Here is a 15,208-nt window from a genome sequence, read left to right as displayed (position 1 = left end):
TTAATGTTGGAAACTGAAACAAACAAAAAGCAAAATACAATTCTTCAGATGAAAAGAGACCTGCCCAAAAAATCAATTCCGTGAAAAATGATCTAGTCTAAAATATTAAAGTCACTTTGGAGCTACAATGCTTAAAAGAGAAAATGTTTTTAAAAAAAAAGTGTTGTTATGCTTCCTTTAAAAAGATGCAAACCAAACACTTTCTTCCTCTCTGTAGCTTTTTTACAGATATCTTCTAGCTATCTACTGATGGAAAACTGTAAGGCTAATTGATATCATTATGGCACAATTTCATTTCATCACAGTTCAAATGTAAACACCGGAAGTTAAATACATTTCCACTTACCATATAACATCATGACTTAATTTATATTCATGTTTTTACAATATAAACTCTTGTGATATTCAGTAAAAGATTTCAATAAAAAGGTTCAAAATTGTGAGGAATTCAATCATTTTATTAAGAGTCAACAGCTGAATTATTAAAGACTAAGTCTATTTATATATGAAGCTAGGAGGATGGAGTCACTCTAAAGTTAATATAGACGCATCGTCATAAATCAAAAGCTGCTGTCTGGCCGAATCAGATTCAAAAATGTTTAAAAGGAAAACATGTCTGTAATCTTAATGCAGGGTAGATGCTTGCCATAGATATCATGTAGTATAAGGTAAGCAACTTCTACACTTCCATTGAAACACCTTTTAAACTTTTAAAGGAGCCAAATCACAAAACAATAACAGCTGAAAACATCCCTTCAAATACCTTTGAATAGATTTAGTTAAAAATCAGCTGCCTTAAAGTCCATTTACACCTTGTCTTTTGTAAGTAAGTTAAAGCTCATTATATGTAATGATACATTTTCTGTACATGTGTTTCCAAATTCTTTCACGTCTTCAGAGAGGGCTTTTGGGAGTTTTGTCTGTTCTTTAATTGTGGAAAAAAATTCCACTAGCGGCAGCAGATGCGCATGTTGTTTACAGTTGCATAATCACGGCTGAATCTGGCATTTCTTCACTTCCCTGTTGCTCCTGTTGTGTGTGTGTGTGTAATACAACAATCATAGTGTGTAGAAACTGAAAATTAACATGTTGTTACTCTGCTTTCATGTGAGTCACTCCTCTTGAATTGCAGCTGTCTGATGTAAGTGGAAGTTCCTCTCACTCTCAAACCCAGAGAAGATTTTACATACTTTAATCTAATCACACCTCAATTATTGTATCAGCCTTCTTACCCCCCTGAGCAAAAACATCTATAAATCGACTCCAGATGGTACAGAACTCAGCTGCCAGGCTTTTAACAAGAATCAGAAAGCATGACCACATCACTCCGGTTTTAGCATCTTTACACTGCATACACTGCATGTTTTAGAATTGATTTTAAGATTTTACTGATTACTTTTAAAGCTCTCCCAGCTACATACAACCTTTAATTAGCGCTCCATATAGGCCGACACATACATTGAGATCCTTTGACAGAGGTCTTCATGGTCTTAACTAAAAACTAAAAAAAAAAAAAAGGATATAGAGCGTTTGCTGTGAAGTGTCCTAATACTGTGGAATGATCTCCCAAAGGAGATCAGGTCAGCTGAGTCAGTAATCTCTTTTAAATCCCTTCTTAAGACGTACTTTTACCGACAAGCCTTTCCTGATTTTAGTTTAATTTTATTTTTTATGTGAATTTTACTTTCTCTTCAAGTCTTTATGTCTTTTCAGTTATTTTAAATGCATTTTCTGTCGTAAAGTGTTTATTTATTAATCTTTGCCTTTGACCTGCCTGTTTTAACATTTGTTTCATTACTGCTGCCTTGTAAAGCCCTTTGTGACGTGATTTTGAAAAGTGCTCTGTAAATAAAGGTGATTATTATTATATTTAATATTTTATTTTAATTATCTATGGTTAATATGTTTTCACTTGGTCAGATTTTGAGAGGGAACTTAACTTGAACTACATTCATACCTAATTCCCGGCGGTCACTTCTCAAGGTAAATTGCAACAATAAGTTACATTAAGGATTACCTCCCAACATTCATAAAAATAATAATCTATGGGAAAAACATGTATAAATTAACTATTTCTGTTAACATGTCATTAAGACAAAGAACAACACTAGCGTTTATTTGGACTAAACGTTCAGGCAACAACATGAGCCCAGTATTTTCTACAATTGTAGCTCGATTTTTGGTCTCCACCAATGCCTAAGAACATGTTTCACTTCAAGTCATCATGGTTTTTCTATTTTTATTCATAGCTTAAAAAAACATGAGCACATTGATATAAAAGAGCAGAGTGAGACCACTTGCACCAAAATATGACCGATAGATCATTTGTCTGACAGCGTAGTATGATAAATATTACAGTTAGTTATCCTCATAGCATTCAAATATGGAGGACATGAGAGATCCCTGATACTGAAGTCTGCAGGATAGGTCATAGGATAGGATAGGTCCACCATGTTACTGAATGGGACATGGGTCAAACTATATAACTGAAATATAGCTCAAATAAATCCTTCTCAAATATGGCTTCTCTCTTAATAGTTAGTCCTTACCAGGTTGATCATCATCTAACAATGTGTTTATTTGACTAATAAAGTTTATTTTTAATGAGTTATTAGATACTTCTAAAAGGGGTACAACACCGTGATTGGCAGCTCTGTTGACAAATTTAACTCCTGCAGCGCTGTGCCTGAGTAGAGGATGAACAGCAAACTTAACAAACACTAACACAATTTTGTGTCCTTAAGTGTCTGCTCCAAACACAAGACATACAAATATGTTATACTGTACTGACCTGAGGGATCTTGGACATTGTATCTGTTGGTTAAATGTGTGAGTTGGATAGGGTTAGGGTTAGGGTTAGCACCAAGTGAAGACTATAACTCCAAGATGATAAATTGACTGTTTTGCAATGGGAGGAGGTGGAGACACGTCGTACATATTTTCAGCACATACGTTTTAGCCCCTGAACGAAACCCTCTGGTGGCCATTGCAAGAATCACTCAATCATTTTAATACTGAGATATTGATCATTTCTTACATTTCTCTTCTAGCCTCTATTCTGTCAGCTTTGACACTTGGACATGTTTGATTCAGGGAACCATCAAACTTTTGGAACCCTCTTGCCAGTGTGTGTTTGAGCTAGCACAGATTTGAGGTGGTGGTTAATTTCTCTGCTGAGCCCTCTGGGGGGTTTGTTTTGGACATAATTTCCTACAATAAGAATAATGTGATGAGACATACCTAAAAATTACACCTTGTAATAAGAGCACTGTTCTTTCTGTCTCCTATAAGGGCAGGTTTCTACATTGTACTCGCCCTACTTAGACAAAAGTTTCATCTGCCCAAGTGTAATAGAAACCTTATTGTATTACACACTGTTTACTTCTTACAAAACTAGATCGACAACAAAAATTCCCAGTGATGTAAGAAGAGGGGAGCAGCAGCTTCAGGATGTCTCAAGCTCAATATTCCTCACTTTCCATAACTATCGAACACTCTTCCTCCTCCACACCCAACCCGCTTGTGTGTGTGCATAATCCTGCCTGACTGGCAACCAACAAAACAATAAATGGATGTTTCATCATCATGTGTCATTTATGTTTGAATATACAGCATAAAGCAGGACCAACCTATCTATCTATAATCCTCATGTTGATCAATTCTGCTTCCAAGAATTTTCACAACCAGGAAAGACAAAGTAAAATGCTTACATGAGAAAACCTAAGATGAAGTGTTGTTAATATTACAAATGACACATGATTTACAGCAACAAAAAATGCAGAAACAGGTTATAGGATGAGTGACTTATGTATCTGAATACATCATAAACAATACACCTCCTCAAATTAAAATGGACAGTGAGAGAAAATGCCAGTTTTTCCTTGTTTTTTTAAGCTTCAACTAAGACTGAGTCTTTCACTAACTCTTTTATTTTCCAACTTCAACATTATTGTACATTATGAAGATTTTTACAAATATAATCTTTGTATTTTGTCTTTTTCTCTTGGCTACAATCCCTCCAATTTCTTAAAAAATCTAAATTAAAGTTTTAAAGAATAGTGATTATAAAGGTATATTGGCTAATTTGGCTAAAAATGTACCTGAATATGCTTGTTTGCTCTTGTAGTAACTCATTATTTTCCTTTTACTTTGTGTTCTCTTTGTGTAACATTGTGCATCTACCTTTTAAAGAGAAAATCTTTGAAAAAAGGGAAACCTAAAAAGAAGTCCAATCACAACGATCCATAGAGAAATATATCTCATGTTTATTAATAACTTTCTTCATCTTCAAAGCTCATTAAGACAGGGATTATAAAACAGTATTTACACCTTGTTTCTTTGTTGTTGTTTTAAGTTAAAGCATGCCAGAGAGAATGAAGGACAATTCATTTATTCCCCCTAACACAACACCGGTTGCTCTTCGACCCCAAACCCAATTCCACAAATAAAAAAAAGATTTTTGTTTCCCACAATTACTGACAGTGTTATGGTACAAAAACAAGAAAACAGCTGTGAATCACAGGCACACAGGCACGCACACACACGCACGCACGCACACACACACACATAATGACCCAAAACCCAGAACAATTGACCAGGAGTAAGGGAGGGGGAGGGGGGGATTGGCGTGCTCCAACATGAACATTAGTAAGCACAAAATCAAGAACAATGTCAGTCATAAAAATCATCAAAAAAGCAACAAAAAGTGGATTGAGAGTTTGTGTGGGTTTGTGAAAAATAACTCAGGAATGAGCACAAAAATGATCCATTACAGTTGTTTCAAGACAGTGAAGGCAACAGAACGGTGAGTCAGCAAGTTCCTTTAGCTTCTTGTTTGTGAGACATGACAGAGTTATTTATGAAAATCTGTTTCATGTCTGCAAACAAAGATGATTATGAAATCCTGGTCAGTAACTGTATTAACACAGAGCGACTTTGCCAGGAACTTCGGCAAATTTGTGGCTTTTCGGGGGAAAATACCGCTGTCTATGCTAAAGTGCTTTCATTTCCAATGGACTGTATATACTGTATTTTCTTCGCTTACAAAAGCAGAAGTTCATGTTTAAAATATCTATAAAATAAAACATTTTACAGAAGATGAATGGCTATACAAAAAAGGAACCACATTAGTTGAGTAAAATGTAGATATTGATATGTTATAATAGGCTATGGGTAGTGCATAAGTTCCTCTCGAAATAAAGCTATTTTTATCAAATATTATGAACTTTTACTCCCTGGGATTTTATCCAAAGGTTTAGACATATTGCTCAAACAGTTTAAAACACAATCCACAACTAAACTGGATGAAATGATCAACAGTATGTAAAAATAAAAAATAAAAAACCTTTTATTTCATTAATTTAGTCCATACCCTTTTTGTGACATTGGTACTCCATACACGTCTCTTAGAGCAAAAATACCCCACAATGAACAAAAAAGCAGCAAGCGGTATGTTTAAAGGTAAATTCACAAGATCACAGGTGTCAACAGTCAGACCGAGGCAATGCAATGTTTCAATGAAGAAACCAGTTTGAGTCCAATATTTACACAGATTGCTATGTCTGCTAGCAGCAGCTGCCTTTAGCTTGTTAACATTTAAACTTTGGTTTGGTCTGTGCAGTTAATTTAACTTATTAAAAAAGGCGTTGACTCCCCCTATACCCTTATACATAACGCTTGTTGTTAAATGTTGTGGTTTTCAAATGCTAACAAATCAAACTATAGCTACTGTGCAAGAGCTCAACTCTACCATCAAGTAGCCTACATCTGAAACCCAGATATCTTTCAGTCATATTTTTATGGACACTAAATCCCAGAAAAGTGCTGCTGCTTTTCCGAATTTAAGAAAACACCTTCAAGATAAACTGAACAAAATTTTGCTTAAGGTGTTCTCAAGCTAGCTAGTTTAGCAGATGTTAGCAAATCCAAGCTAGCTTTAGAAACTTACCGTATGCAAATATGTTAACAGGCATCCTAACCAGTTTCAGTGACTACAACAGACAAAAAATGTCATCAGCTGGTTGTGATAAAATAAATAGCTAGATATTTTGTATCTAGTACTGGGTTACTGTTGTTTTGTCATTCAACAACCGTGTTGGTCACAAAATATTAAACTTAACTTTCATGAATCCTCCAAATCACGAGGAGCCAATATTGAGTTCAGATGTATTCCATCCTACTTATTCACATTTTAATTATTAACTTTTCATGAAATTTAAGTCTGCAATCTTGGCTTCACTGAAATTTAACTCAATGATATGATATTACTTAAAAGTCTAGTCTGCCTTTTTTATTTGATTGTTGTGAAATATGAATTATGTGACTGAACATTTCAAGTTAAAATACAATTGTCAGAACAGCATTATTTTCAAGGAGAAGTTCAATTGGACTCAAATTGTACTGCTTTCAGCACATTGAGTCAAACTTCATTACAGCACTGTGTAAAAAAAACCTCAAAATTAATTCTTAAACTTTAGGTGAATTTAAATGACTTGGATGTTCATAAACTGGATGTAAAATAACTGAAATATTTAAAAGACAAATCATTAAATTCAGCTCAAATATTTGCAACCTGAAGATAAATCACTGGCATACTGTTTGAAAGACAAAATGCATTAAACAACTTGTCGTCAATTTTTGTTAGTTATTTTTCGTATTCCCATACTCAAAAGCAGGACAGGATGCTGGGTGAGTGCTTATATTGCTTTTTCATTTGTTAAATTGCTTTTTCATTTTCATAATCAGCAAAGAGTCCTGAAAATGTTTCAGTTTTTTGTGTGCTTTTGTTTTCAGAGGGCTTGTGACATTTATGCTTCCTCAAGATATGAAGTAATTCCAAATTCACACGAAAACAGAAATGACACCATTTGGTTAAGCTTCAGTTTCAGATTAGTTGTAATAACAGAAATAAAAGTGCTTTATCATTCCTCTGACAGGGTAGAAAGAGTAGGCCAGGTCAACCAAAACCAAAATAGGGCTTTGTTAGTTTAACTTTCACACAGTTTGTTTGTTGACAAAGATGGACTTCAGTGATTACAAAATGTGTGGTCAAAAGTAAGGTTTTTATCTTAGAAGTTCAGAAACTATAAATAAAAGTGTTAAAATTATGGTTGGTTTTTGTGGTGAAGCCACTTCCCTACAGCTCATGTGTCGTCTTCTTCTCCCGATGTACTATCATTTCCCCAAATCACTTTCTGCACACCATTTAGAGAGAAGAGCAGAGGGCAACTCCTTTGATTCACCTGTGATTTATGTGGAAAAACATGAAAAATGTACTTGCAGAGATACTCAAAGCGAAGCAGAAAAGACTTGAGTAAAACCAGGGGTGAAACTTACTAAAAACACAACTTTTCATGTGGCTGCATTGCATTCTGGTACATGTAGTTAGTGTGTGTCCCAGCTGTCTCTCTTTGGCTTTCAGAACAGAATCCAATGTATTAATCACTTTTCTTGATGTACTTCAAAAACACAAAAAAAAGAAACAGCACTGTGGCTCTGCTTAAAATCAGGCAAAGAAAATTCAGTCAAGACACAGAACTTGAGTTTTAAGGATTGATTTTCCTTTTAAATCTCACCAGAACTTACAGTAAAATAAAACTGGAGTGTGAGCATTTCTGTGAAAAAAGACCTTGTGAAAATCAGTAAATATACAAAATTGTTTCCCATGAAATTGGCTGAGGCCAGGGTTGAACGGTGTGTCTGCAGAAACACACGAAACAAAAAATATGTGTCAGCTGTTCAGTATGACAAGAGTGACCCCCTCACAGAACAGATAATAAAAAAGGAACCCAAACGCAACCAAATCAAATGATCATTAAACATGTAAAATTTCACGAGGCAAAATAAAAATCACATTTCTCCCTCATACAACAAAAGGATATATGCACGCACACACACCTCAATAAATAGAAGTCTCAGATTTTCTAGTATTTTCTAATCAGAATGTGATCAAGCTTTCCTCTTTTGGTTTCTGTTGCCGCCAAGTGTTGTGACGGCCATTTTGGTCATAAACAAACACACATACGTATGCACATACAAATCACCCTCTCTTATCAGTAAACACCTACAACCTTTTTGAGACGGAAACTGCTCATCATGACATTTTTCACAGGTCAAATATAAAAGATTTCACCAAGAGAAGAGGGTCTGCAACAGTTAATATACCCTACACACTTAATTTACCACATTCATAATGATCGATTGTCTTAATCACGGTACAGACAGGCTGTCAATTGCTGATGAATTTATTAACAGCTCTGGGATAAAGGCTCTCGGCTAATCACTGATTCTATCCAGGAAACAAGAAGGAAAATATATTTATATATTTATATAAATCCACCCCAAACCCCTTCCCTCCCATCCCCGCCTGAAAAGTAGTCACTAAAATTCTCTTGTGTGTTCATCTCTCACAGAATTTTCAATAAATATATCACTATAAGTTTTTAAGGAACATATATTAATTTGTGTGAACTCTGCTGACATGCTTGGGTCGTCTTTGTCTTCTAGCTGTATGGGTGTTGGGGAGGGGGTTGCAGGCTGCTACACATGCGACACGCAGGGTGGTTGGGTAAGGGGTCTCCCTGAGTCTCTGAATAGGAACAAGAAATTGGAAGCAACACGCACACAGAAAATGTTGATGGGCGAGAGAGAGGAGAAGGAGCTTTTCTGGTCCAGTCAAGCAGGTCCTTAAGATGTTTGATAATACAATAAGGAGCATGTGGAAACATACAGACACACACATACAGGTACTCCTCTCTACCATAAATGAGTGTTGTGTTTTAAGTCTGTTCGTGATGGAAAACATACACTTTGGCATGTCTGTCTGCTAGCGTTGTGTTCATTCCTTGCATATTTACACAATATGCACGCACATGGCTTGTCTCTGTATGTATTGCCAGCTGTGCAAAAGCTTGTATCTGCATCCGCCCTGACACACAAACGCACGCATGCTTCTCCCTTCCTCAGCATACATTCTGGCGTAGTAGTGCACGCGTGCAAACGTAGCAGAAAGACGTATGACAGGGGGTCAGATGCTGTTCTCCAGCTGGCTGTGGTGGTTGGCTGTGTGCGGAGAGTTCTGCTCATTGAGGAGGAGGAGCGTCGTCTCGTCCGGCCCGTTCTCCATGGGGGTGGAGTCTGTTCCCAGGTCCGTGATGGGGATGTTGACAGTGGTGGCAGGGGGAGTGGTCTGATCCATGCGGGCAATGTTGTGGCCGCTCTCTGGGGACTGTGGCGTGCTGTCCAGACGAGACGCCATCAGGCCATTCTGGTACTGGGACCGTGTGATCTGAGAGAGACATTGGATAAGAGTAATGTCTTAACTGTTTCTTTCGCAACATTTCTATTATTCCTATTTCTTCCTACTGTATATCTTTGGTTTTTGACTTCTGCATTTCTTGCTTGTTTGTTTTTGTGCCTTAAACACAAAGCAACTAGGCTATTTCTGATAAAGGAGAGCTTTGCAATAAATCTGAATACTGCTCCTGGTTCTTAATTCCACCAAAGGAATCTCAAAGGGAGCAGACTGACATTTAGGGAATTTTGCGTCTTTCGTTTTTCTTGGTTTAAACCTAGAACCTCACTGCTGTGAGGTGACCATGCTGACCAACCCACCACCATGCAATTCTACCAAAAAACTAAAGAGTTCCAAAACAACAACTGTTGTTAAAGCTCTCATTGAAACACTCCCAAATTGTTTTTGTTTCAATCCATTTAAGTATTCCTCTGCAAAATACTGAAATATTATATAATATATAAGTTTCGAGGCAGTTAATGTAACCCATCTTTTAGTTTAGAGATCCTTTGTGAACTGAAAAAGAACCGATGATTAACTTTTAAGCTTTTTTCACTGCCTATGTCATACATGATCTTATAAACACTATAATATGGTGTGTGTTTGCAGTGTTTTTCTAAAAGGAAATTGTGCGGGTACCTTTCAGTCATCTAATTCCATCATGCTTTGAATTGTAACCAACCTTGACAAACTGCAGGTCTGTGAGTGCTCGGACGTAGAAGTCTGGTGTGTACTGCTGCGACGGGATGCTGTTATTCAGCTGGCTGCTGCTGCCACTGACGGAGAGCGACTCCGTCCTGTCGGCTCCACTCAGAGAGGCCGTGCGGTTTAACCCGCTGACGTTGGACGGCGAACGAAACTCTGTAAACATGTACACAAATACAGAAAAGGTTAACAACAACAACACCTGTTTGCAGCTTGAGACATAATTATGTGATAGAATATAATATTTATCACTACAGAGAGACGCAGTTTGGGTGAATATTCAAAGCCATTGGTGGCTCTATAATACAAATACAGATCAATGATAGACTTAGACAAGATGCAGTGTAGGTTCCAATGCAGGTTAATAATAATGATATGATGAATGCACAAAGAAACAAACAAATAAAAGTCATGTCTGTGTTACACAGACTAAGTCTTAGTCATTTGAAACAGTCTCATGACTGTGTCTGTCTACTGTACGCTATCTTTGTTTCACTATCACAGCAGCATCGTGGGGGAACACCTGCGCCCAAACTCAAAATTTTCCAACAGCGTAACAAGCAGTGACTCAATTTGTGCTCATTACCTCAAGCCAACTCTCATCCTTACTAAGTATTATTATTATTATATCATCTGTCAGCTGGTGCAAGATGCAAACAGACATGTGCGTCATTAACAGAAGACACATTTAAAACTGTATAACAACTCTTAAAAAGTGAATTCAATTTAAATACAACATTGTATAATTAAATGTTTCCATGAACCTAGTTTCACATAACATCTTAATAATAGAAAGTGCAGATAAGTATATAAGAGATGCATTCGTATCACAAAGCAGTTTTATGTAGAAATCCCCAGACAGTTACTACTGTTAATGAAGTATGAAAATAAAATATCTTCATCCCAAAAGACTTCCGTCTGTTTTTGTCTCCTGGTTTTTGTTAAATAAATACCCAAGTACAAGGCAGGGCAGAATGACTTTATTGTCTTTATCAATTATCTATCTCTAATTGAAAATATTTGGTTTATAGTCGGTCATTAATAATATCGCAGGGCCAAAGAATAAACTTTACAAATGGATACAATTTTCAGTGATTTGAAACGGACAAAAGGAGAAAAAGCACACATTTAAGAAGCCAGGAGTGGTAATTGTTTTTGTAACTTTGAATGAAAAGTGTCCCAAATGTTAAGTCAAAAATCTAGATTCTTGCCAGTTTATTGTCTGCGCACTGCCCTATGGATCTGAAGTTAAACCGCTGCTTTATTTGTTGTAGGTACAGTCGAAAATATTCAGCAGTAGTCATCTTAGTTTACGTTGTTGACAGTTTCTTGATAACAGTATCACTAAATAATTGGCCTACAGCCCACACCAATCCTTCCTCTGGTTATTTTCCACATCTGCTCCTTAAACCACAATGACTAACAACTCAAGGGTGTCATCCAGCTGACAGCTTTGTTCAGGTCTTATTGTTGCACGCCATCCAAAACGAAACTCTCAAAATGTTTCTGACACACACACACACACACACACACACACACACACTCACATCAAAACTCATGCTCATTACCAGCTGTGTATTATTACCAGTAAGTGCGAGTCGTCCTGCAGGGGGCCTCAGTGAGTCATAGGAAACTGTTTTACCTGGACACGTCAACTGCGTTAGCGTTCATTGAATTAAGCTAGCTAGTTAATGTTGGAAATCTACGGCTAAGTTTTCTAGTTAGTGGTTAGATTTCACTTAGTCATGAGACAATATGTATTATTTTGATAATAAAACATTGACTTTTAAGATCCAGCAGGTCACTTTTATTGAACAAGATCCTGTTAATCTAAAATTCATCTTCAACTTTTAAAACCATAGCTCTCACATATTTAGATTCTGAGCCGTCATTCATCTTGTAATTTGCACTTAAAATGACTCTTATTGCACAGATGTCAGAGGCTTTTTTTGTGCCAGCCGTACAATGTCTTGATTTTACATTTATTAAGCATCTGTCATAGTGCCTTACATGAACCCGATGCTGGCAAAAGTTGAACTCTAGGAAGATGTTTGGCTACAAGTCACTATGACCCAACAGAAGAATTTCTGCATTAAGATGGCACAGAGCTCTATACTAAAAATCTAGGTTTACAAATACAGTATATTGTAAAGATTTGAAGGTCCTTGTTGGGCATCAAAAAGGGCTGATAATAAATTGAAACATCATTAAAATTAGAATAAAATACAAATGTCCAAAGTGTAGAAGTTGAAGTTTTGGGAAAAGGTAATATTTTTGAAGAAATAGCATTGAAATGAAGCACCTTGCTTCTACAGAGATGCTACTAACTTTGTTCGAGTGATAAAGAAAACATTCGTTTGGCAAACAGCCCAAATGTCACATCAGCAAGACTTTGATTCGATATTGTAAGAGAAAATGAAACCTGGGATCCAAAAATGATAATTCCAACTTATTGTGAGTCACACTATAATTAAATAAATAATAATTAAAATAAATGTCTTTCTATTTTGTTCAGCCCTGCATTGACATAAAAGTGACCTGCTGGATCTTCAAGTGAAAATAAATCAGTAATGCTAACAAACTTGTGACACGTGTTAGTGTTTGTGAAATGTAAGAAAAAAAATTAAGAAAAGAACAACAAGAAAAAAAAAAGAAGTGATGGACCCAGTTCCAAACTTCCTTCAGTTTAAGAACGCCTTAAAAAATAAAAAATACATAAAAATAAATGTCATTTATTAAAAACAAGATGGAACATTTGGAACTGGGCGTCTGTGATTTTGTGGTGAAAAGAAATGCCTTTTATCTAGAAAACTATGATTTGAACCTAACTCTAAAGTGAGGGATAGGACAACACTCTGCAGTATCCCCTTTACTTGTCCTACTGATGAAATAGTAACAGTGATATTTCATCTAAAAATTCTATATAAGAAACAGAAGGAGAAAAACATCAGAGGCTATCACTCATCCAAAGTGAAAATGCTGCAAAGATCGAACAGCTTGAGGGGCTTTAAGTCACATCTTGTGCATCATGATGTTGTCCTATCCTTGCTTTACATTAGAGACAACATGTGATCACTTTCTAAGTACCCTGCAAGTTGAAGGTATGTGCTCACATTCAGGCAGATGAGCTCATTGATCAACTTTTGTTTTTGTTTTTTTTTTACTTTGAAATTGACCCGTCCATGCCCGTTTAAACAATGAGTCCCCCATTTTCATCTTCTGTTATGTTCCATGCCTATGCTTACACTGAAGTCTTCTGTAAGGTCCAGGTTAGCCCATAAGAAATCAACTTGAAGGGGAAAAAATACACTCTAAATTTGTTGTATTTCTTTAAATAAATCAGAACCATCTTGGGCTAAGCGGATGATGCAGCGAAAGTTCACTTACCAAAAGATATAAAGGAGGGGACTTGTTTGACAAAACATTTGTACTTAGGAGGCAAACCCTGGTATTCAAATAGTTAAATTCCCAGCACTTAAAGCATAAAGATTTACACATTAAAGGGGTAGAAGATGTATGAGAACTATTTTTGAAACTGGCTTTCAATGTATGAGAGTTGAGAGTTTTATAAAACCCTTAAAAATACACTATACAATTTTTACACTAACATATAAAATGTAAAAACACTCCAGCTACACAAACTCTAATTGATGATTATTTCAATATCTTTTTCTGCAGATTATATTTCTATAAAAGTTTGGTCTGTGAAGTGTCAGACGGTAGTGAAACGTTCATCACAAGTACTAAGAACCTGGGGTCGGATTCACAAACATTTTCTAAAGACAGAACTTAGGAAGACTCTTATTAAAAAAGTAAGGAAGTTCTTAAAAAATGACACTGTTTCCAAGAAAATCTATCAGGAATTACACTTGAGAAGATTCTTAAGAACTTCTTGATTTTCTTTAGTTTCTTAATAATAAAAGTTCATAAGAAGGTTAATTACCATGACAACCAAAAAAAGCAATATTTCCTTTTTTAGGTATTTTCTTGTTTAAAAGAGTGACTCAAATGAACAGTCACTCTTCCCCTTTCCTGTATCTTTTACTCAGTGCAAAATTTTTAAGTTGATAAACAAACCTGACAGCGCTCCCTGTTGGACAAAGTGTGTAATGGACTCACACTCTTTGTAAAAAGCTTCCAACATATCTATTGCTTCTCTATATGGGAGTTGTAGTTAGTTAGCAATTATACCCCATGGTCTTGTTGAATACTTGATTCTGAGTGGCTGCAGGATGTCCATTAATTCCTGATACTTACTATAATAATAATGCAGTACAGTGGTCTGCTCATTGTCCTTCGTTTGAGCTGTCTGACCTTCATGTGGCCATTTTTATTCCTGAAAAAGAACACCTACCTAAGTATTAAGCAGTGACCTTTATATTCCATTATCCCTTCTATTCTGGACACACCTGGATAAATCAATCAATCATAAATCAAGGAAAATAGAGTCCAAAAAGCAGACACTCGTCACTCTACCTTCAGTAAAGCCTGAACAGAAAAATGTATTTGTGAAAAATAAGGTTTAAATTTGTCCTGTACAGTTACAAAAACACCGACCTACACCTACACATGTTTGCTGATATGAGATGGATTCACTACCTCCTACTCATCTGCTCTGCAAAATCCTGCCAAATAGATTGTTGACTCAGTAAAATCAGGTGCAAGTTTGGTTGTTTTGGTTGATCAAAGAGCTTATTCGCCAAAAAGAAGCCGTAATCTTGTAGCTGTTCGCCGTCCTTCGGGATAAATGTTTACTACGATCACACAGTGACAACAACTAGTGCTACACTGCAGTCTATGGGCCAGAATTTCATGTATGGCAATATATTGAAGAATTAAGAAACCAAAACTAATTGTTTTAACCCATAAAGAGCAGAGCATCAGACATTTTCTGCTCTCTGTGATCAGATGTTTTTGAAGTAAGAAAACCTCAAAGACATACCTGGCGAATCAAAGCCAGGCCCCGCCCACCCACCCTTGAGCCCTACCCCTCCTTGGTGTTAGAGGACCCAGACATGCCGGAGTTTACCTGGCAACCGAGAGAACAGAGAAAACCTCTTAAAGGAGAGAAGGCAAGGACGAGGAGCAGCCACTGAGAGGAGACAAGGGAGGAGGAGATCCATGGAACAGAGGGAAGGGGGGGGGGGGGGGGGTTTGAAGGGGGTAAGGTATAGTGAGTGACACAGAGGGAAGCAGATAGACAGATCTGAG

The 15,208-nt window shown here is 36.6% G+C and overlaps 1 protein-coding gene across 3 annotated transcripts in view; it reads right to left on the bottom strand.

Moving 5' to 3' along the window:
* Window positions 1-4,243: 4,243 nt before the first annotated feature.
* Window positions 4,244-15,208, bottom strand: part of LOC109997011 (metal transporter CNNM4) — a 44,302-nt gene continuing 33,337 nt past the window's right edge. Inside the window, exons 6-9 of one of the 3 annotated variants that reach the window (XM_065947753.1) lie at window positions 15,027-15,089; window positions 11,583-11,639; window positions 9,975-10,153; window positions 4,244-9,286 (exon numbers count right to left, since the gene is read on the bottom strand). In XM_065947753.1, the coding sequence (XP_065803825.1) occupies window positions 9,026-9,286; window positions 9,975-10,153; window positions 11,583-11,639; window positions 15,027-15,089 (560 nt within the window). In that variant the 3' untranslated portion in view covers window positions 4,244-9,025. The remainder of the gene's footprint in view (window positions 9,287-9,974; window positions 10,154-11,582; window positions 11,640-15,026; window positions 15,090-15,208) is intronic. The other 2 variants (XM_065947759.1, XM_020651366.3) reach the window with 2 other exon arrangements.

Source organism: Labrus bergylta, chromosome 2 (genome assembly GCF_963930695.1).
Source record: "Labrus bergylta chromosome 2, fLabBer1.1, whole genome shotgun sequence".
NCBI lineage: Eukaryota > Metazoa > Chordata > Actinopteri > Labriformes > Labridae > Labrus > Labrus bergylta.
Note: the sequence above shows the minus strand (reverse complement) of the source record. Positions and strands in the feature narration are given on the sequence as shown.